The sequence below is a fragment of the Vidua chalybeata genome, chromosome 1 (assembly GCF_026979565.1).
Source record: "Vidua chalybeata isolate OUT-0048 chromosome 1, bVidCha1 merged haplotype, whole genome shotgun sequence".
In the NCBI taxonomy this organism is placed as follows: Eukaryota; Metazoa; Chordata; class Aves; order Passeriformes; family Viduidae; genus Vidua; species Vidua chalybeata.
Window position 1 is genome coordinate 57,587,380 of NC_071530.1, and position 21,623 is coordinate 57,609,002.

Below are 21,623 nucleotides of genomic sequence, written 5' to 3' on the forward strand. Positions count from 1 at the left end.
ACTTTTAAAAGATAAGTCTTTTTGGTATGTCCAGTGGACCTGGGTATCTTGGAGTCTCCATCCTTGGAGATACTCAAAAGCCATCTGGACACAGTCCCAGGCAACCATTCCCTGGTGGTCCTGCTTGAGTGCACCAGGTCACTTCCAGAGATCCCTTCCAACCTCAACCATCCTTTGAGCCTATGGGCCTAAAAGCCTATCCGTAGCAGTTTGGTATCCCAAATTCCAGCGCGATTGTCAACATTATGCAATGTATTGATTGAGAAGATGTTACAACATTTTTTGCCCAAAAAAAAATTTTTGCCCAAAAGTAAAATGGCAAGTAGTACAAATTTGTTTTTCATCAGAACAAGCTTTAGTTTTAAAACTCTTCATTTTATTTACTTCTTCCAGTTCAGATTTTGCAGAAGTAGAAGCATATATACCAGCCTTAGAGAAAATCCCATTGAAAAAAAACTTTATTTTTGCTTTTACCCTGTACATATGTTAAAAAATGCAAATGACTTCAAGACAGAATTTTGCTGCTGAAAAAAAAATGGAGACCAGGTATTAGCAAGAGCAGAGAGTAATGCTGCAAATCTCAGTTTATCCTTGCAGAATTCATGTCCGGCTGCTGTAAACATCCTGGCTTTCCACTTCTGCTGACCTATCCAAATTCCTTAAGAGGCTTTCTCTGTCAAGGCTAATTTTACGCCACTGCTCTCTCCATGAGTGGGGATGGAAAGGAAGGTAACAAAATTATCTCTGCAGAACAAAACTGAGGTTTCATGCAGAAAAATTGCTTAATCTGAAAAGCTTCTAAGAAAATGTCACTGAAAAGACTGCTTCCCATAGCCATTTGTGGTAATACCTTCCAAAAGTGGAAGGACTTGCTTACAAGAGCCAGGTTGAGAGTGCATTTCCCTCACACCTTACAACTGGAGAACAGAGGCTATTTTTGCCTGCTTATGCCATATCGAGAATATTCAAGGTGAAACTTGTTTCCTATGTCTGCTATGTATTATGTAATTTGCACTCAATTAAAAAGACCTAACAGAGCTTGTAAAGTTGATTATTGTTTTATCACAGGGGCGCTGCACACAACCTTCAGTCTTCAGATCCTTCCATACATTTCTACAGCTGCTCTTAGCAAACTACCAGTAATATGTTGCTGATCCTCTTTTTCGGTTCCTTTGCTGGGGCTAAATGGTAATACCTTAGCTGCCAAAGCAGCAATAAACAGAAACTGCAGGCAAAGAAAAAATATGAAAGATTATGACTATTTTAGCCACCATTTGCTCTAGGCCTCCACAGACATCCCACACTAAGATGCTGTTCCAAAAACCTCAGTATCTCCACATCAGCCTGGTGAACTACAAAGCACTGTCAGTGAGAGAGAAAAAAATCACCTGTCACCATTTGCATAATTATGCAATTAAAAGCTTCAGTATAGGTACAAATAGGTTGCTTTTTGTTAACTTATGTCTAGGTTGGAGGAGACTGAGAGCAAGAGGAAGACTACCTATGCTGTACTCAGCATAGCAGAACTGTAGCATAAAGGCTCTGCTAGAAGAGCTGTGTCTGTTGGTCAGGCACTCCCCCTGATGGAAAATGTGGCTAGTAAGGAAGCAGCAAGGAGTCAAGCATGTGCATAGCCTGTGCCTTCCTTTGTGTACCATTGTCTCTGCTGGGCTGCCCATGCTGCCTCTCAGATTTAATAATCCAAGAGGGAGTCTGAAAAGATGAGCAGAAACTTTTTCAAAATAAAACAGCCATGATCTGGAATGGACCCAATTTAAATTTATTACTTTAACCTTACTGCAAGATCCAAGAGCACCCTTGCTCCAACATCTTTCTCATGGAATGCTATCCCTCTCCCTGCACCTTCACAGTAGCTTCCTTGCATGAACTTTGCTCCATGGGGGCGGTCATAAGTCAAGGGAGGAGAAAAGGAGGGAAAATAAAGCCTTTGTCTGTTGGCAGAGCTAACATCAGAGCTATTTTCATTACTCAGAGTGCAAGTACTGGTATATTTGGGCTCCTGCTCCACTGCTGTTTTTTTGGTACTTACTGGTAATACGGAACAAAGTGGTTGTATTCCCAACAGATCCTCTCCTTCCTTGTTCCCTCCCACCTTTAACTTAAAAATGGCTAGGTAATACAGGGTGGTATATCAATAAGAGAAGCCTTCCACTCACACCAACTCTGCTACTGTTTCTCAATATATACCACCTACCTGAATCTCAGAGTCAAATAAACACAATTAGGTGTTTGTTAAGATGCTCATACCCCACTTTCCTGTGCAGTCTGGCTACCTGCCCAATTCTCAATGCAATGTACAGCAACAATTGGTCCATAAATATGAAATGTGTTGGCAAACAAAAAACGTGAGACCTGTTTTCAGTGCAGCCTGGGGAGACTGTATAGGCTAGTGGTTTATCAGTGGAGTGATAGGTGAGGAAAAGTAGACCAACTTCAAAAGTGTTGTCTAAAGATATATATAGAACTTGACCACTCAATTTGCAGCATGATCAGAGAGTCTAGGTTGGAGTGAGAGGTTTGGATCTTTTTTTTCAAAGGCATTTTTCTTTATTATTTTATTTTCAGTGTATTATTAATAATAATTATTATGGGTTGAGCAGGGGTTAGACATCGGTGCTGTTCTGCAATAGCAAAGAAATAATGTGTGTAGAAACATAATTCTGAAAAGTCAGTCCCGCAGTTCACCACTTTTCCCGCCCCAACCGGCTCCTGAGAACACTGCTTGACGCCTCGGCTCCTCGTCAGGGTCGATGCCACCACTACTTCCGGGCACTTCTGCGGCTATGCTCCAGGTGGGCTGGCCGTGTTTCATTGTCAGCGCAAGGGAAGGAAACGAAGAGGCAGGGAATTGTCCAAACCCATCCGTGTCGCGCCTGGGCACTTTATGGGTCAGAGGAGCCGCAATGCAGAAGCCGCGGCCGCTCCCAGCCTCGCTTGGACAAATCTGGCCCCAAGGCTGGGGTGCCACAGACGGATGTAGGGATGGGACAGGGGAGGACTGGAGCTCTCTGCCCAATGAACACAGATGCTGTGGCTGTGACGTTGCCATAACAGCCAATGGGGACACGACGAGGGTGGACACGGGGGTTCAGGGCCAGTGGAATGAGGTGACGAACACAAAACTGCTGGGGACGGACAGGGGAGTGGTCACAGGAGTGGCATGGGAGAAGACCCAATGGCCAGAAGCCTGGGGCTAACTTCCGTGGGGGGGGAAGACACCAGGGACACACAAGGATACATGGAACCGGTAAGCTAACAAAGACCAGAACCCCAAATCTGAACCCAAAACCCAGGATGCAACATTTCCCCGCTTTAAAATATATATAAAAAGACAGTTGCTTTGACTTGGATCTTCATGCGGTGGCCTCTTCTCCCAGCTTCTTCTGCTGCAGTGACCACAGTGGCTGCTTTGCAGGTGGAGAGGGCCTGGAGATGGTTTTTCCCTGGGTGTTTGGGGATAGGGGAACCGGGGCAACAACTTTATTATAAACATGTGAATTGGGGACATAACTGGACTGAGGTAGTTATATGAAGAATGCTATTTAGGGGGATGTTAAGTCCCTTTCTTCTCCGCAGTGCTTGCGATTGGATGCAACCCCTTGGTTGGTGGGATCATTGCTTGCATCCACTGGCACTGCATCACTTTGACTCACAGACTGTCCCAGAATATAAGGTTTGACATGCCTCCTGGGGATCCACATGACTCCTGAGGGCGTGGATACACAGGCATGTCCCCATCCCCAAGTCAAAAGTGGGAATCGACCCTGGATTTCTTTAGAGTCTGGATCCCTCACTAACACTGGAGGCCTCTCTTCTGGTTGGACCTCCTGACGCTGTTTGAAATGTCTCAGGGCTGGCGGTTCTGGTCTATCAAAAGAGCAGTTTAGAAAATTGATGGTAAACAATGCCTTGCAGAGTCTCTCATGCGGTGACAGCACTCGCACATCCCCCCGCTGCTTCCCGAGGACCTGCTTCAGCGTCTGGTGGGTCCTTTCTATTATGGCCTGGCCGGTGGGGGAGTGAGGAATCCCGGTCTTATGTTGGACCCCCTATTCCTGCAGGAAGTTACTGAGTACTCTGGAAGTATATGCTGGACCATTATCAGTTTTAATTGTGGCTGGGACCCCTAAGGTGGCAAAGACGTGTATGAGGTGTTTTCTCACGTGTGAGGCCCTTTCCCTTTGTGGGCTGAGGCAAAGACCGCTCCCAAGAAGGTGTCCACGGTTACATGGACATTCCTGAATTTCCCAAATTCGGGGACTTTGGTGACATCCATCTGCCATACCTCGCAACTGCAGAGACCTCTGAAATTCACACCTGCTCCCAGTGTTGGTAAAGCTGCCTCCTGACAGTTGGGGCATGAGGCCACAATTTCCCTGTCTTGGTCATGCCGCAGATGGAACTGGCGTACTAGACCTGGGGCATTTTGATGGAACTGCTGATGGCTCAGCCTGGCCTGCTCGACTATACTCGGCTGGCCTCCCAACTGTACTGGAGCTGCCAGGGCGTCTGCTCTGCGGTTCCCCTCGGCAATAAAGCCTGGGAGATCCGTGTGTGATCTCATATGTACCACATAAAAGAAACCAGTTCTGGTTTCACTGTTAGAAACCAGGTGTATCAATTTTGAGAGCAACCCAAAGATGACCTGATTTGGGACCTCTTTGATGACTGCATGTTCTGCTCTAGACACTGTTCCTGCTACATATGCCGAATCTGTTACCAGATTGAAAGGTTGATAAAATTTTTCAAAAGTCCTCACGACAGCATCCAACTCAGCCACTTGTGGGGAACCTTCCACTACCTTAACATCAGATTCCCACAGCTGAGTCTCTGGGTCCCTCCAAGTCACCACTGACTTGTGGGACTTCCCTGACCCATCTGTGAACACTGTCAGTGCTCTGAGTGGCTTTTTACTTCGTAATTCTTTTATAACAATTTGAATTCTGTGTTGAACAGATGATGGCCAGGATGTCCAATTTGAATTTGGCCTGAGAAACTGTCTAGAGCAAACTGTCAATTCTCATTTTGCCTTAAAAGATGTTCGAAGGTCTCCTTGGTAATTTTCCCTGTGGATGTTTTGACAGGGAGGTGGATACATGTGAAGTCACAGCCAGCTAGTACTTGCAGACGAGCCCTGGCCCGCATTATGAGCTGCGCCATCAGCTCTTGTGGCCTGGTGATACTTTTGGACTGTCTGTGGCCAAGGAACACCCACTCTATTATCAAGAGGGGGTCCCATTGGCCCTTGTCCCACTGGAATATCATGCCATATATAAATGGGGTAACTCACGTAGGATGATGAAGCGGAAAGGCAACCCTGGTTGACAGCAATGGGCTTGCCTGTTCGCTATGGTGGTCTGGACGTTCTCAAGTGCAGCTCTGGCCTCCCGAGTCAGGACTCTTGGGGGAACCTAAACCCTCATCCCTCTCCCTTTCTGCTAACAAGTCAAAAAGGGGGGATAGTTCCCTTGTGGTGAGTCCCAGCCAAGGCCTGATCCAATTCAATGATCTGCACAGGCACTGGATGTCATTCAGCATCTTGAGGTTGTTACCTGAATTTGTTGAGGCCTGATTGTTCGATTATTAATTTCCAGGCCCAGGTACTTCCACGGTGGCAGCAACTGTACCTTCTCTTTTTGCAACTCAAATCCAGCTGCCGGCAAGGCCCTAACAGTGTCCTCCAGAGCTGCTTGCAGGACCTCACTGTCAGGGGCACAAATCAGCACGTCATCCATGTAATGATAGAAAATACAGGATGTCCACTTGGCACGCAATGGGGACAGAACCCTGGAGACATACCAGTGGCATATAGTGGGGGAACATTTAAGCCCCTGAGGTAGTACCGTCCAGTGGTAGTGCTTCATGGGGGCTTCTCTGTTGATGGAGGGTACAGAGAAGGCAAAACAGGGAGCATCATCTGGATGTAACGGGATTTGAAAAATGCAATCCTTTATACCAATCATGGCCAAATTATAATTTTGGGGCAGCATAGATGGAGATGGCATACCCGGTTGGAGAGAGCCCATATCTTCTACAGCTTCATTAATTTTTCTTAAATCATGGAGGAGCCGCCACCTGTCCTTCCCTGGTTTTTTAATTACAAACACCAGAGAGTTCCAGGGGCTGTTTCTTTTTACTATGTGACCCTTTGCCAATTCTTCCTCCACTAATTTTGTGAGAGCCTGTAGTTTCTGTTTACTCAGCGGCCACTGCTCCACCCAGACGGGCTTATCTGTGAGCCATGTTAATTTCTGAGTGGGGCGCTCTTCAGTGGCCGCACCTAAAACTGCTGGGGGACCGGAAATTCCACTTTGGCTCCCCACTGCGACATGGCATCCCTCCCCCATAATGTAAATTTGCAGTTGGTCACGAACGGATGCACTGAGGCCAGCAGCCCATTTGGACCCTTAATTTGGACAATGTTTTTTGATTGTCTTGCCAGCTGTGGCCCACCTAGTCCTAAGACTGGTGTGGCCACGCTTTGCAGCTTCCAGTGTGACGGCCACTTGTGTGGTGGGATGACCATCACGTCTGCCCCTGTGTCCAACATCCCCTGAAGATATATGGAACGCCCCTTGCACTTGAGTTTACATCACATGAGGGGTTTTTCCTCTCCTAACTTCCCAGCATAAAAGACTGAGAGTTCCAAGTCATTGCACAGAGAATGAGGAATAGGAATTGCCTGTGCAATAACTTGGCCCTGTGGTAGGAAGAGAGGGGGGTGGACATAGCGTGCCACGAAATAGAAGAGCCTCAGATTAAGGGTGGAAATCACTGGAGGAACCTCTGTCTCTAGTGAGGTGCTTTTTGTATCCCAACCACGAGGTACCTGCAGTTCAGAAGGTCTTTTTTCCTCCTGGTTTCACAGCGGCAGATGTGTGATAGAAGCTCTGCATCTGCTATGAAGAACTGACAGTCCTGGGAATGAAAGTGGACAGAATTAGTGAGTTGGAGCCAATAAGGCTCCCTGATGTCAGTGGTTGAGAGGCAGCCGCTCGCAGATGGAACTAGATGGTGAATCGTGAATCCCCTCGCGGCACCGCGACTTGCCTCAATTTTATCAACACGCGAGGCAAGTGAGCATTCATTTCCTAGTTTTTTGGAATGGTGGGGTTTCCATCCCCCCTCCCTCCTCCTGCAGTCCCGGGAGGTGCAGTCTTTAGAAGTGGGCAACGATCCTGAAAGTGTCCTTCCTGATGGCAGTGGAAGCACCGGCGTGTGGATGGAAATCGCCTTGGAGCTGAGTTCCTTGGAGGAGCAGCAGCTGATGCGGCCAGCTTGTCTCTTGGTCTCTTTGGGGCCTCCTCCTCCATCAGGTGTGCTTTCAGGGTGCACTCCTCGGTGATCTGGTCGAGCGTTGGCGGTGGGGAGGCCAGCAGTGATAGGATGATTCTTTTGCACATTGAATTAGCATTCATGTGCACCACTTCTAGGACCAGTCCGTCTCGGAGTTCAGGTCTCTCCACCCATTTCTCGACTGCTGCCTGGACTCTACGAAATCTACAAAAGGCTCTGCAACACCTTGTTTAATAGCAGTATAGGGTACCACCAGATCCTTTGTGGGCATGCCCAGGAATGCACACTCTGCTGCACCCCCGGACATGTCCAGCACGGCTGTTGGAATTCCCTGAGCCTGTAGTTGCCCTTCACTCCATTCTCCCTCACCCACGAGATGGTCTAAGGTGATTGGTTCTTCTGCGAAATCCAGGCTGTAAGACCCTTCTCAGATTTCGGGAAGCAGGTCTGCTGCCAGTTTTTTCTGCCTCCTTTCCCACAGGCTGTATTCTGATGGGACAAGCAGGCAGCTAAACAGATGCTTCAGGTCTGCTGGCACTACGGTTCTGGATGTTAAATTCGCTTTTAGAATACCCTTAAAGAAAGGGCTTGCTCTGCCGAATTCACGCAATGTTTTGCAGACCTCTTTCACTGATTCGTAGGGAAGGGGTGCCCATGTAGGGTTTTCCTCTCCCCTGGCGTAGGAGGCTGGAGTGCGGAGCAACTGCTCGACTTCGTAGACTGGGCCCCATCCCCTCTCCCCCCCCTCCCACTCCAGGTATCTGAGGAGCAGGAGGACGTGGGGGCGGAGTGCGAGGGACAGAGCGGGGAGAATCTTCTCCCTGGGACAATGGTGCGGAGGTGAGAGAATCCTCCCTGTCGGGGGAGGGTGGGGTTGATGTTGCAGCAGGCAGGACGTGGAAGGAAGGAATGCCCCTCGAGGGGGAACAGGGGGTGGGGTGGCAACCCGATGCCTTGAGTAGGCGGTGCCCACGCCTACAGGGAAGCAGGAGGGGGTGGGGTAAAAGGTGGGGACAAAGGGGACAAAGGGATTGTGGGAAGGGGAAGCCCTGCCATGTGGCTGCCCTCCATCTTGGGAAGACAAAGACCCAAACCACGTGGCTGTGGCTTCCTCAGGGGAACAAAGAAAAGGGTTCAGGGAAACCAAACTGCACGGGGTAGCGCCAAAATTGGGATTCTTAACTGGGAAAAAGGGATTGGGAAAGAGATTTGGGGTCAGTTCCTCAGCGAAGTAGCCAATTTCACCAAGGCGGGGACACCGGGGGAGCTCGGAGGAACCAGAAGCACGGTCCACGTTTGTGGAGCTGCCCTGCGTCTCATATAGATGGGGTACCCCCCCCCCCCCCACCCGGGTTAGGGGAAGAAGGGGTAGGAGAGGAGGATGGGGAAGCGGTTTCAGGGAAAGCAACAGATTTTCTTGATGGCTTTTTTCCTTCCCAGTTCGTGTTCCACATGGACTCTGTTTTTACAACCTCCGATATTAATAAATGGAGCTTGGGGAAGCAGCTTTTTATGGAGCGATCTCTGTCGATTCCCTCTGCTAGCCTGGCCCCTACACGCTCCCAGAACTCTGCCTTGTGGGCATCCTCCGCAGTTAAGCGTGGGAAGGAGAAAAACAACCATCGCACGAACTGCTTGACCGAACTCTTGGGGTAGGGGCCCTTCACCAATAAAATCCCCTTAACTTGGTTGTAGAATTCCCTTTGTTGGGTAGATAGCACGGTCCCCATGCTATTTCTACCCACAACCTCACCCCTGGTGCAGAAAAAGAGGGAAAAAACCAAAAAACACGCAAAAGACCCTGGCGGCCGCCACTCACGCTGCGCGCTGCGTGTTCCGTACCCTCGGAAGCGTGGCAAAGCCCACCCAAGTGATGGAGAGTATAGCCCGGGTACCCTTTCGCGCTAAGTACTCACCAAACTGAAATCTTCACAAATAAAACTGCTACCAGGGTTTTCTTTCCCAGGATGCATCCATTCTTTGGCTTTCCGTGGCTGCGAATGGTTATGCTTCCAGTCCCATGTGGAAAACACAGCGTGTTTCCCTGTGGATGGCGGAGACACCACTGACTTACTTCAGGGCTCTTTTCCCGTTTTCAGTCCTGCACGGAGCACTTTTTCCACAGACCGTGACTCTCTGGTGATGGCCAATTTCCACACGGATCACGCTCACTCGTGTTGGTGGTGGCGTCGCTTGCTCGTCTCTGTGGCGGCGCAGCTTCACAGCGGCGGCACTTTCTCTGTGCGGCTCCTGGGTGCTCTGTGGTGGCTCTACGCCTGGGCTATGACTCTGTGCTGGCCATGGCCCCGACGTTGGTCGCCACTTCCGGCGGCGTGTCACTTTTCCTGTCCCGACGAGCTCCTGATAGTGCTGCTTGGCGCCTTGGCTCCTCGTCAGGGTCGATGCCGCCCCTATTTCCGGGCGCTTTTGCAGCTGCGCTCCAGGTGGGCTGGCCGCGCTTCGTCGTCGGCGCGAGGGAAGGAAATGAAGAGGCAGGGAATTGTCCAAACCCATCTGCTTCGTGGCTGGGCACTTTATTGGTTGCAGGAGCCGCAATGCAGAAGCCGCGGCCACTCCCAGCCTCGCTTGGATGAATCTGGCCCCGAGGGTGGGGTGCCACAGACGGATGTAGGGATGGGACAGGGGAGGACTGGAGCTCTCTGCCCAATGAACACAGACACCGTGGCTGTGACGTTGCCACAATGGCCAATGGGGACACGACGAGGGTGGACACAGGGGTTCAGGGCCAGTGGGACCGCAGGAATGAGGTGACGAACACAAAACTGCTGGGGACGGACAGGGGAGTGGTCACAGGAGTGGCATGGGAGAAGACCCAATGGCCAGCAGCCTGGGGCTAACTTCCATGGGGGGGGGGGGAAGACACCAGGGACACACAAGGATACATGGAACCGGTAAGCTAACAAAGACCAGAACCCCAAATCTGAACCTAAAACCCAGGTCAGTGCTGTTAAAGTGCTGGTAAAGAACAAGCATCTTTACTCCTGACTTTGCAGAAAAAAACCTGCTCTGTTTTAGCATTTTTTCAGTGTTCCCTTGTAATAGCTAGTGCTATGGGAGCTGAGTGCTTTCCAGAAAGGCCGCAAATCCTGCAACAAGTCTCTGCCATGTGCCATTCCTTTTCATCCCACTTTTCTTCTCCCTGAGGAAAGAAAGCTATATATGACACATTTTTAGTTTACCTTTTAATTTTTTTTCTGTGTTTAAGACTCACATTAGCAAGTGCAAGATCAAAGGAATATGTTTGTAAAGTAAAAGGCTAAATTTTCATGTGCTTAATATCTTAATATGCATTTTGGACTGGCTCTGCAGGAAGCTGTTCCCTGTTTCTTTTCCAAAGCATGTGTTCTTATGGTAGAGAAGTGACAAAGATGCTGATGAGCTTTCAGTGTTAGGGTTGGCTACCCTTCACCACTATTTCCCTACTCCTTTCTCTCCCTTCACTTCCTGCCAGCTCTAGCTGATACAAATGTGTCTCTGCTGTACACCAAAACAATGAGCAGAACTGACTCAGTATAAGCAGAGCCAAATACCAGGTGATTTTTGGTTGTCTTTGCAGAGCTTTAGGGGAAACAATGAAGTAGAAATGAAGTGCAGAGGGCAGTGACCTCATTCTGTGCTATGAGCATTTTGCAGCTGCCATGGGCAGGAGGAGGCATGGCTGGAAAAAGCCCTGCTGCAGCAAACCTGACGGTTTTGGCAGGAAGAAGCACAAACTCGGTAGGTAGGGTTCTCTGATCACATGAACCAAACATCACAGATGCTCATCTAAGACCCTCCCATCAGCTAATTTCTTTTTAGGTAGAGTAGGAGGAATGCAAGTGAATATGAAGGGAGGGAGCTGAAATAACAAGGATCAGTACACCTCCTTTACACATACAGCTACACACCAGGAGACTCAAGCTGATGAGTATCCTGTGGCACCTTCCTTGTTTACCCACTCATTCCCATCAGGCTTGGCTTGCCAGCATAGGAGGAACCATTGCAGCAGAGAGGAGAGGAGAGGAGAGGAGAGGAGAGGAGAGGAGAGGAGAGGAGAGGAGAGGAGAGGAGAGGAGAGGAGAGGAGAGGAGAGGAGAGGAGAGGAGAGGAGAGGAGAGGAGAGGAGAGGAGAGGAGAGGAGAGGAGAGGAGAGGAGAGGAGAGGAGAGGAGAGGAGAGGAGAGGAGAGGAGAGGAGAGGAGAGGAGAGGAGAGGAGAGGAGAGGAGAGGAGAGGAGAGGAGAGGAGAGGAGAGGAGAGGAGAGGAGAGGAGAGGAGAGGAGAGGAGAGGAGAGGCCAACAAAACAGCAAGAAGAATAAAACAATACCAAAACCAAACAAGCAACCACCAAAACAACAAAACCAAAGTGCTCCACAAACAGAAAAAAATAAAACAAAGAAAAACTGAAGCCCTTTTATTTTTTTACCCTGATATTTGAGGCTGATCATAAAAATTAGGACAAAGTAAGATGTGTGCCATCTATTGTGTAAATGTAGTCTAAGCTCCCAGCAGCATTTTTATAGGGAAGATAAAATTTGCCTGCTTTGTCTCCTTGCATTAGTCCTAATCCTAGTATATGGAAGAGTCTGATCCTACTCTGACAGCTCATCCCGGAGCAGCTGAGCAGATGTCTGTTCTGGTGAGTCCTGGCAAAATGTCATAGGAGGTCAGATTGCAGATAAGGAGGCACTCCTCCCCTGCCACTTTCAGTAAGAAGTAAGGGGCTAAACACTTCTAAGAAACTGGCCTATCATTCCTGAATGTTGTGCAAAGTAACTTCAGCTGCTGGTACTTAACAATTAGAGGAAAGAGTATCTCCTAAACCACTGTCCCCACTGAAAACTCCACTTTCTTAAAGCTAGGATGGGAACTTTCCACCCTGAAAAACATTGGAAGTAGCTGTCCACTGGATTGCTATTCTGCAAATAGACTATTACTATATAATGTTTCCCCTATATAAATATATAACTATCCCAACAAAAAGAATAAATTTCTGCTCTTTAGAGATAAACCTTTACACAAGGTCTGTGGGGTGAGAGCAGTCACCCCACAGTGAGTACTCTTAAGAGTGTGCTGTAGCTGTGAGACTATGATTTCCCCTCCTTTCTTCCCTATTTTCCCTTGGCAATACCATGACAATTGTTCAGTGCTGAGTAGATCCCTGAAAAGGACTCCAAAACTTGCTGCTTCTTCATTATTTTGATACAGAGACTGACAAGCATTTGGACATAGTGAATGTGGTGTTGTAACACAGTTTTAGCTAGGTCGCGCAGTAGCTCATTACAGGGATGTTAGACATTAGTTGCTTACAATACCAATACCATTGACTGCTTTTTTGCAGTGCTTTCCTTGGGAAGATCTCAGAAGACTTCACAAAGGATGTCAGCAGTATATACATACTTTTAAATCTAGAGCAGTTAATAGACACCCATTGGATTGGCAGACAGTGCCAATACAACACAGTCAGCAAGCACAACATATGAAGCCACAGAAATGTGACAGGGAGAGCAGAGATCTTCATGCTTTTGCTTTGCTGTTTCAACAAGCAGCTTTCCTCTGCTATTTAAAACTCAGAGTTTGTGCCAACAAATGGCAGGAGAATTTTTGGCTTTCAATTCTGCCAGACTCTTAGAAAATATTATCACTATCCTACCCAGCTGTTTTCATAGGATGAGTTGGTGCAGACTGCTTTCACCTGTGGGACTTACTTACTCCCACACCCGTTCCTCCGTGGACCAAAATCAGCTTGAAGGCAGAATTGCAGTCACTTGCACTCTCTTTTTCTCTGCAATCACTAAGGCAAAAGAACATGCAGGGGAGGCAAATGGACTATATCCCAAGCCAGGAGTACCCTCTTCTCTGCTTTCAGAAAAAAAGTGAAAGGCTGACTTTGTCCCAGCCTCCTTTTTATAACCTCTGTCTTTCTGTGCAGGAAATGGCTCTTTCTAGTCTTGATGTTATCTTGTAAATGTACTAATACTGCTGCCTTGTGCTTTTGAGTGGAGAAAGGCATCCAGATTTCCTATCCAGAAAATGTTTTAATAGCTTCCCTTGGAGGCTGCTGTTTTGCTCAAGGCAGAGGCTTGCATGGCACAGCTGGGACTGGAGAGGACAGGACTAGGGGAATGGGGCAGGGAGAAAAAAATAATGAAACTCATTGAAGCTAAAAGGAGCATGGCATTCAGGAAGCAGATTTGCAAGACTTTTGGCTGTTTTCCTGCTGAGGTCAGACTGCTGAAGGGAAATAAGCAGAAAACAAGAGACAAGGGCAGAGTAGAAGACTTTTAATAGCTGATTTTAAATAAAATTATCAACATTGTGTATGACTTACACTTGTGAAAGGTGGTGCAGAATATCATTGTGTTTTGCCATTTATCCAGGGCATATGTTTAAAAAATATACAAATACTGTCCCATCAGGAGCTTCAGTATATAATATTTCTTTTTTAAGAAACAGACTGGCATTGAAACAGTGGTGCAAAAGTAATATGATACGTTCACAAAACATGTTTTAAATAAGTTTCTAAGCATGCTTTCTACTGAGATCTATTTTTAAAAAATTAGTTTTACATCTATAAATACGTAGTTAAAAAATGCAAGTTTACAAGCCATTTTTTCCAATACCTATGCCATTTGAAAGCTTAAGTTGCAGCATTCCTCCAACATGATGTATATATGTAAGTGGAATAATATTAAGTATTTAAATATAAAGTTATAAAGTTTGAGAATATAAGTAAGTAACAACACATAGAGACAAAAATACATGCAATGCGAAATAAATAATGCATCAGCTTTATATATGAGGGTAAGTATAATATACAAAGAATATATACAAGATTATAGGATTTGATTTTACAGTAGCAATCTCAGTGCAGTAAAAATGTTACTTTGTGGGGTTACTCATACACTCAAAATCAGGTGCACAAGACTACCTTAGTGAAATGGCTCCTGATTGGAATGGTTCCTGACTATAACAGTTCCCACAGAAACCTTGGTGTGAAAAACTTCGGGGTTTAGTTTTATTCTTGTGAGCTGAGATACTGCTGGCATTCTGGGTCTCCTTTAATTTCTGGAGATCCAGGAATTCTTCTGCCATTTTTTGGATAGACACACCAGCATTCAGCAGATTCTCCATCCAGCAAAGTTTCGCACTAGAATATTATTAGCAAAAAAAGAAAAAAAATCACAATAAGTAACTGTAAGATTACCTGTGAGGTACTGCCAATAGAGGTGTCAGGTGTTGGACACAATTAGGATCAGAAGGTGGAGACCTGCCATGCACAGGCTTGTTTTGAATGTAGTCGTCTGCAGAGCCTCTAAATAACACACTTGGTTAGGGAATCAAGACCTAAGCTCAGCCATCACAAGAGCAACTTCAGATTTAAAACTGTCCAGTCCTTGGTAAACTGCAGTAGAAAACAGCAATATCTTCCAGTGCCAGTGTGAGAAATGGAAGGATGGCCGAATATAAATCTCATAGGGTGAGAGCAGTGATTGAATTTTCTGTCTCTTCACACAGGAGACAAATAAGGTAGTATGTTTTGGGTTTTTTACTTGGGGAGGGGCTTAAACAGGTTTCTGTTTGCACTTGATTAGATCTCAGGTCACGGTGTTTGTGAGTTGCACCGTGATGCCATGCCCAAAACCAAGGAGTTTTGGTGTTACAGAATTATGCAGACCTATTAATTTGTGTGCATGATCTGTGGTTATAGGGTGTGGCTTCATGTTTGGAACTTTAGTTAGCTTTGCAGATTACTCTCACTGTAACTTTAACTTCCAGTGGATTTTTTTGAGGGCATAATGAAAATGAGCAAATAACCTAATCCACAGGCAGCACAAATTACTATTTTTGTTAGGCTTTTGTGAAGGGAAAAGACTTTTCCCTCTATTGCTGACAGCCACCAGCATGCAGCTCACCTTGAAGAGAAGGACAAACCATCTGCTCTAAGTATCCCTGTTTTCACAACCTGCTGCAAACTTGTGAGTTTGGGAGCAGAGGGCTGTGAAAGGGTTGGCTGTATCAGGTTAGTCGCAGGACTGCTGTGAGCAGAGAGAGGGGAAAAGGCACACACCTGTTTGCTGTGGTAAAATCCATTCTTGTTGCAGTTGGGCAAGTAAAATTTGTAAATCTCCCCTCTGCTTCTCTGCTGAGCCTTCACCAATTTATACAGGGCTCTGTAGAGCTCCTTCTGACAAGGACCCTGCAAGAATACCAGGGTAGTGAATTCCAAAATCACAAGTAAATCAGCTACACAAAAGGTGATCAGAATATAGACAGTAAAGAGCTGAAAATACTTATTAGGCATAAAGTCTACACCAGACTGTTTTGCATGTAGTTTTTCTTCTTTCAGTTTGAGTACAGACAGAAAACTCTGGTGTTGCATTCAGACCTTTGTTTTTATTCTTTGAAGTTTTTTCTGTTCTCATAAACATGAGGATTTTAGTCCTTAAATTGCCACTCAAGAAAATTTAACCCATACTAAGTAAACCCATTACTGTTTAGAGGATAAAATCTCTCCTCTTATGAGGAGGTGGAAGTTAGAAAACTGGTACATGAGATTGGTCACGTTTTCCAGGTTGCCATGGCCTTGTTCTCTGTTGATATATGGAGGATAGTTGCAAGGCATATATAGATGGTGCAAGAACAAAAACATCTGAATGTTTATTGTCTTTTGGAGGGGACAGAACTGTTGCCAAAGCAACATGGAGCCATTCTGTAGCTCTGGGACCAAAACCCAAAGTTCTTGGAACTGGGAATGAAGAGCTGTTTCCAATAGTCACTGTTTTCACAATTTGCTGGCTCTCTTTTTCAAAGTCACAATTTTTGTACATCAATAGTATCTAACACATTTGAATCAGTACAAGAAAGGAAAAGTAACGGAACAAATATTTCTATTTTTGAGTGAAAACATAACCTCTGCTTTTGCAAAACCTCCCCATGTTAGCCCCTCATATAAGCTATCATATTCCAGTTTGTGGTTTTATCTGTGGCTCTGGGTAAGAAAAGCAGAAGCCCTAAAAATCAGAACTGCAGCTAACAGCACATGAACATAACAGTTCAAACTAAATCAGTGATTAAGTCCTGCTCTGGATATGGAATGAGGCTTCCTAAGGTAGGGTGGTGATTAGTATATTTTTTATTTTTCTTTTTCATTTTGTCAGTGACCATTACGAACCTAGGCTTTTGTGCTGCCCGACTAACCCAGCTCCATAATGCAGGGGTGCTGCTGCTGCCTGGGACCGGTCTAACCGTGGTTCTCTGGTGCCCTCAAGTGGAACATAAACCTGCTGGCAAAGGCCATACATTCTCATTACCCACTAAGATTTTGCAGTGTCGAGCCCCACTTTAACTGTTGAAGTTTTTTTCTTCCTACTATATGAATATACTTTTAATAGTGTTTTCTTGTGATCAGAGAGAATTATTTTGTTTTGCATTAATGTTTCATCAATAACTACATGGAAAGACTCAGTTTTATTTTGCTGTGGGTGGGATCAGTGAAAAATGCCTATTCTTAACCAAAACTAAAAAGAAGTCCAATAATTTAACATAGATTCCTGTAAATTAAGGGGGCAGGTTATAATCTGATCATAAATATGGTGAAATATTCAGCCTCTGCATGAAGTCTGTTTAGGACATACCTGATGCACGCCTGTTATGGCTCCAGACATTTTGTCTGTTCCTCAAACATCTGATGAGCTGGTTTGCCAGCTACCCGAAATATTGATATTTCAATGTTGCTGCTAGAATTTTTTGCAAGGCTCTACTGAAATGGTGTCTGAAAGTTTAACAAAGAAAACCCACCTGCTCTTTCCATTTCCTGAGTTCAGATATTCTCTTTGCTTTCATGTTTTCATATGCAGTGATGGAATTCCAGGGAATGGATTTATCCTGGCCTATGGGAAGCATCAACTGATAGTTCAGGAGCTGATCCTGTGTTATTTCAGTGCTTTCCAGAGGCATATCATCAGGTTCTATAGAATCTGGAAGTGATGATATTAAGATAAACATCTTTAGTGAAATTTGGCATTTATTTCTCAAAGTTTAAAATTGTGAAGAGAAAGATCAACCAAAAGAAAAGAAAAAGTAGTATCTAAGACATCCATTATAGTAGATCCTGTAGGAATAAATTACATGTGCAGCATGGCAAATTATACTTTGATAGTAAATTCATAGAAAGGCTCAGCAGCTATTCTCTAACAAATTGCTTATTTTATTATCCTTCAAAATTACTTGAGTCCCAAAGATGAAGCTGCAGCCCATCTGTTAGAAGTGAAAAAAAAAAACTTTCTTGACTACAGTGGGTTGTAGAAACATGGCTAAATGAGAAAAGATTGAAGTTAAACTTGTAATGAACTTAGATTTTTGTCAGCGTGATATATTTCTGGTTTTAATTATGAGAGGAAATGGTCAAGACCTCATCCCATGGTATCTTGTACTTTGCTCTTGCCTCATAAATAAGAAAGGGTAGCAATTCACAGGGGCCAGAAGTAGCTCCTGCTGACCTGCAGTAGACCAAATAACAAAGAACTGGCAGAAAATATTTGTTTCTGCCTGATCATGGCCTTCATACCAGTGCCTAAATCAACATGTGTGAACTCTTCCACTGAAAGCAAGAGAAGCTCTTTGCAATTGCAGGCAATTCATCATAGAATAACATTTTTATGTGTCTAAATTACTTGCTGAATCAAGGCTGTACAGTGTTCAAGAAAAAATGAAGATGAGAAATTGAGGATGAATAGGAAGGAAGTTCGGAAGTTCGGAAGGAAGGAAGTTCGGAAGTTCGGAAGGAAGGAAGTTCGGAAGTTCGGAAGGAAGGAAGGAAGGAAGGAAACTCTGGAAAAATCAAACAAAATTTAATGCAGGTAGCTTAAATACTACAGTTTTGTCAGTTTGATCACTGTTCTCTGCCTTCCCCACCCCCTCAACTACAAGAGAAACTCCACTTAGTTCTGCTAATGGCTATTGTTATTTTGAGTCAATGATGATTATTTTTGTAATGCTACCGAGTTACCTTAATCACTACTTCACAGACATAGCAGTAGTGATGATGAAAATAGTAGTAATAATCATCATAATCATAATAAATTGAAAAAGAACGAAATAACACTGAAGAAGTTCCTGCCCAGCATACAGTCTAAGATACTTGAGATGCCTTTTTGCCTCAAGATAATTTGGCTAGCACTCCACTGCCCCACATACATTTTATTCCCAGGCACAAAGCCTTTTCATTCTCTATCATGACTTTTAGAGATGGACATAACCAAAGCCTATAAAACATCTGTCCTACTCCAGCTACTGAGTGCTACTAAAGAAAAACTGTCTGCAGCCTCCCAGATACTTTATTGTAGTTATTCTGCATTGTCCCATCACTATGCTTTAGGGTTTTCATGCTTTCAGACTGTAGTGTACTAGTTTGTTGTGAACATCTTAGGCCCAGCACCAGGATGCACCTCACCTCGAACAGGTCAGAGTACGTTTCCCTGGAAAGTGCATTCCAGCCTCCCTGTATTTCAGACGCCTGCCTAACTTCGCTCATTGTTCCCAGCTTCTGGCTCCCACAGCTTGCGTCGCGCCTGCCAATCCCTCCGGCTGCTCTCGGCGAGGGCTGTGCCACAGCGCCCGGCGCGCAGCTCCCGACCTGGCCCTTGAGGTGGCGCGGAGCGGGGACGCGATGGCGCGGTACCTGCCGGCTCGTCTGTGCGCATCCCTCCGACCTCGCTGGCGGGCAAGCACGTCCCGTGGCCCTGGATGAGGGCGGAGAGGGGCCGGGACTCCCCGGTGGAGATGTGGCAGCGGAGCCCCAGGCGGCAGCGGGCGGTGTAGACCCCACAGGGCTGCCCCGGCCCGAGGGCGCAGATCTGACAGCAGCCGCAGCCGGGCTGCCGGGCAGCCTCCGGGCAGTCAGGCGGGACGGGCGGACACAGAGCGAGCCTCGCCGGGGTGCAGGGGGTGCAGAGCACGGGTTGCGCGCCGCGGGCGATGCAGGCGGCCGGCAGCGCCGGCAGCAGCAGCAGCGCCGGGAGCAGCAGCGCCGGGAGCGAGCCGCGGCACAGCGCGCATAGCGGGCCACTCATGCCGCTGAGCAGGGGCCGGGGGAGGGCAGCTTGGCGGCCTGGGGAGCAGGAGGCACCTCACACACATTCGGCTTGCCCGGGCCATTTATACAGTGCTTTGCCTGAGTATTAATCTTTAACCCCGAATTAACTATTTTCTGAACAGGAAGGACGGAGAAGCGTCGTTTCACTGGCGGTTCAAGTCCCTGGCCCATGTTCCCCTCCCCTTTCACTTTCCTCGTTTATCTATTTTCTTTCCTCCAGACATGCAGGAATGCTTTTATTCCCTCACTCCCACCTCTTTGCCCCAACACAGTTAATGAGGAAAAATATGATGGGGGCTGGAGATAAAATTGGCAGAAGGGAATGGGTGAGTGGAGGCTGTCCCCTCCCTTTTTGCTTGTCACAAATGTCTCCTGTTCTTGACTTTTCATAAAAATGTAAAAGTTTAAAAAAAAAGGGGGGAGGGGTGGGGGGAGGAGGGAAATCCCATTGAAACTGAAGCAACTGAATTCACATTTCCACAGCAACAAATGCAACAAACCCTTGTTTAATTTTCATCATGTGGCTGCAGGTTAGGAGTACATTGACATACCGAAGAGGAGGCCTCAAGGGTAATAAAGCCATCAGGATCTTGTAACTACTGCACACATGCACGTAGGAGTCCTTGCATTAACCTCCGGGGGTGGCTGCGCAGCTGAAGCAGGATCTTGTGTGCCTCTGCTCAGTTTTGATCCTGGGGTGAGAGAAGGATCAGTCCTCAAAACATGGACTTCAGGGAAACCAGTATTTTGTCAAATAGTTCAAAAATAAATGAGATATCTGCTTTTCTGTCTGTCCTTTTAACACTCTCCATCTCCTCATGTATCATCTAGGGGAGGTGTAGGTGGGAAATCTTTCCTTTTCTGCTTTGCCTGCAACAGTTGTCATTCTAGTAAGAGAAAAAGTACTCAAACTTCACTGTGCTGAACAGATTATTTTATCCTGGCATTCACAGTATGCACCAAGCTTGAAATAGCACATTCCACTGCAAAGTCATGTAATGCATCATGATTTTTCATTTAGTTGGTTTTTTTTTTGTTGTTGTTGTTTTTTACATTTATTTATCTTCTTTTGTAATTATATTATTTATGTGAAAGAAAGTGAAGCAGAACTGCAGAGCATGTTTAATGTTGTTATTCACTCTGTTCTCTAATATTGATGCCAAATGTTTTGTTTATAATGTAGTGATTTCTTACCCCCCTATATTCATAAATCAGTTCTCAAAAGCATTCTTATTGATTACAGACTTGAAACATTTTCACTTAGCTACTTTTTTTCTTAAAATTCAAATACTTTTGGGCATCTCTATCTAGATACACCAAAGCTGAAACTCATTAGCATTTTAAAGCACTTTAAAGAAACCTAATTTTACAGATTTTAAAATAATTCTGTGGACTTCGCATATCTGACTGGGAATAAATTTTGGCTGAAAATGTAGGGTACAACAATTGCAATTAGACTTTTCAAACTCTTTCCCCACTTTCATTTCTACTTTTTTTTTGTGCATCTATCTTGGAAAACTACAACTCTGCTACCATTCAAAATGAAGTGAAAAATACAGGAATGTGTCTATTTCCTCTCCCAAAGAGAAAAAGGAAACAATGCAAAACAAAGTCTCTTTCATGAAGAAACATGAAAAAAAAAAAAAAAAAAAAAAGAATGGAAAGTAGGCCAAGTTGTAAAATGACAAAGAACCAAAGAACTCATATGCATTAGTATATGTGTATGTGTGTATTCATTCACTTATCTATGGATTTTGCTGTTTAGACAGCTTTTTATGAACTGAATTGAGGATCATTGACTAACTGCTTAACATAAGCTTCTGGCCTCTGAAATTATTGTACTCCAGCCTGCCGCTGTCCTGCCTGCAGTTTTTCTGTCTAAAAAAAACCTGAGGTGGACTGAGAGTAAACAGATTTTAATTATATAAGTGAAATGATTTTTTAAAAGGATTTTTTTAACTCATCACCATCATTTTTAAGTAACGAGATAAAGACACAATGCAAGAAGAGCATGCTTGTCCGATGTACAGGCCTACATAAAAAAAAAAAAAAAAACCTACCGTTAGTTTAAAAAAAATCTCATTCTTCCTATGTACCATCATGTTTTCAGGTCTTTGGCAAGTTTTTCCTTGCTGTCAGGCGGCTGACAGTATCTGAACTGCTCAGGCAATTCCTAAGAACTTGCAGCCTCTTACAAGTCAGATTTTGTT

General features: G+C 45.5%; 1 protein-coding gene across 2 annotated transcripts; it reads right to left on the reverse strand.

The window, feature by feature from the left end:
• Positions 1-13,585: 13,585 nt before the first annotated feature.
• On the reverse strand, positions 13,586-19,458 carry IGFBP1 (insulin like growth factor binding protein 1). Of its 2 annotated transcripts, XM_053964982.1 has the most exons (4): positions 19,000-19,458; positions 17,118-17,296; positions 15,388-15,516; positions 13,586-14,466 (listed from the first exon to the last, which is right to left on the reverse strand). In XM_053964982.1, the coding sequence occupies exons 1-4, from the start codon at positions 19,388-19,390 to the stop codon at positions 14,335-14,337; spliced, it is 831 nt and encodes a 276-aa protein (XP_053820957.1). In that variant the 5' UTR covers positions 19,391-19,458; the 3' UTR covers positions 13,586-14,334. The 2 variants fall into 2 exon arrangements, with proteins under 2 accessions (XP_053820957.1, XP_053820965.1); XM_053964990.1 differs by lacking the exon at positions 15,388-15,516.
• Positions 19,459-21,623: the final 2,165 nt, after the last annotated feature.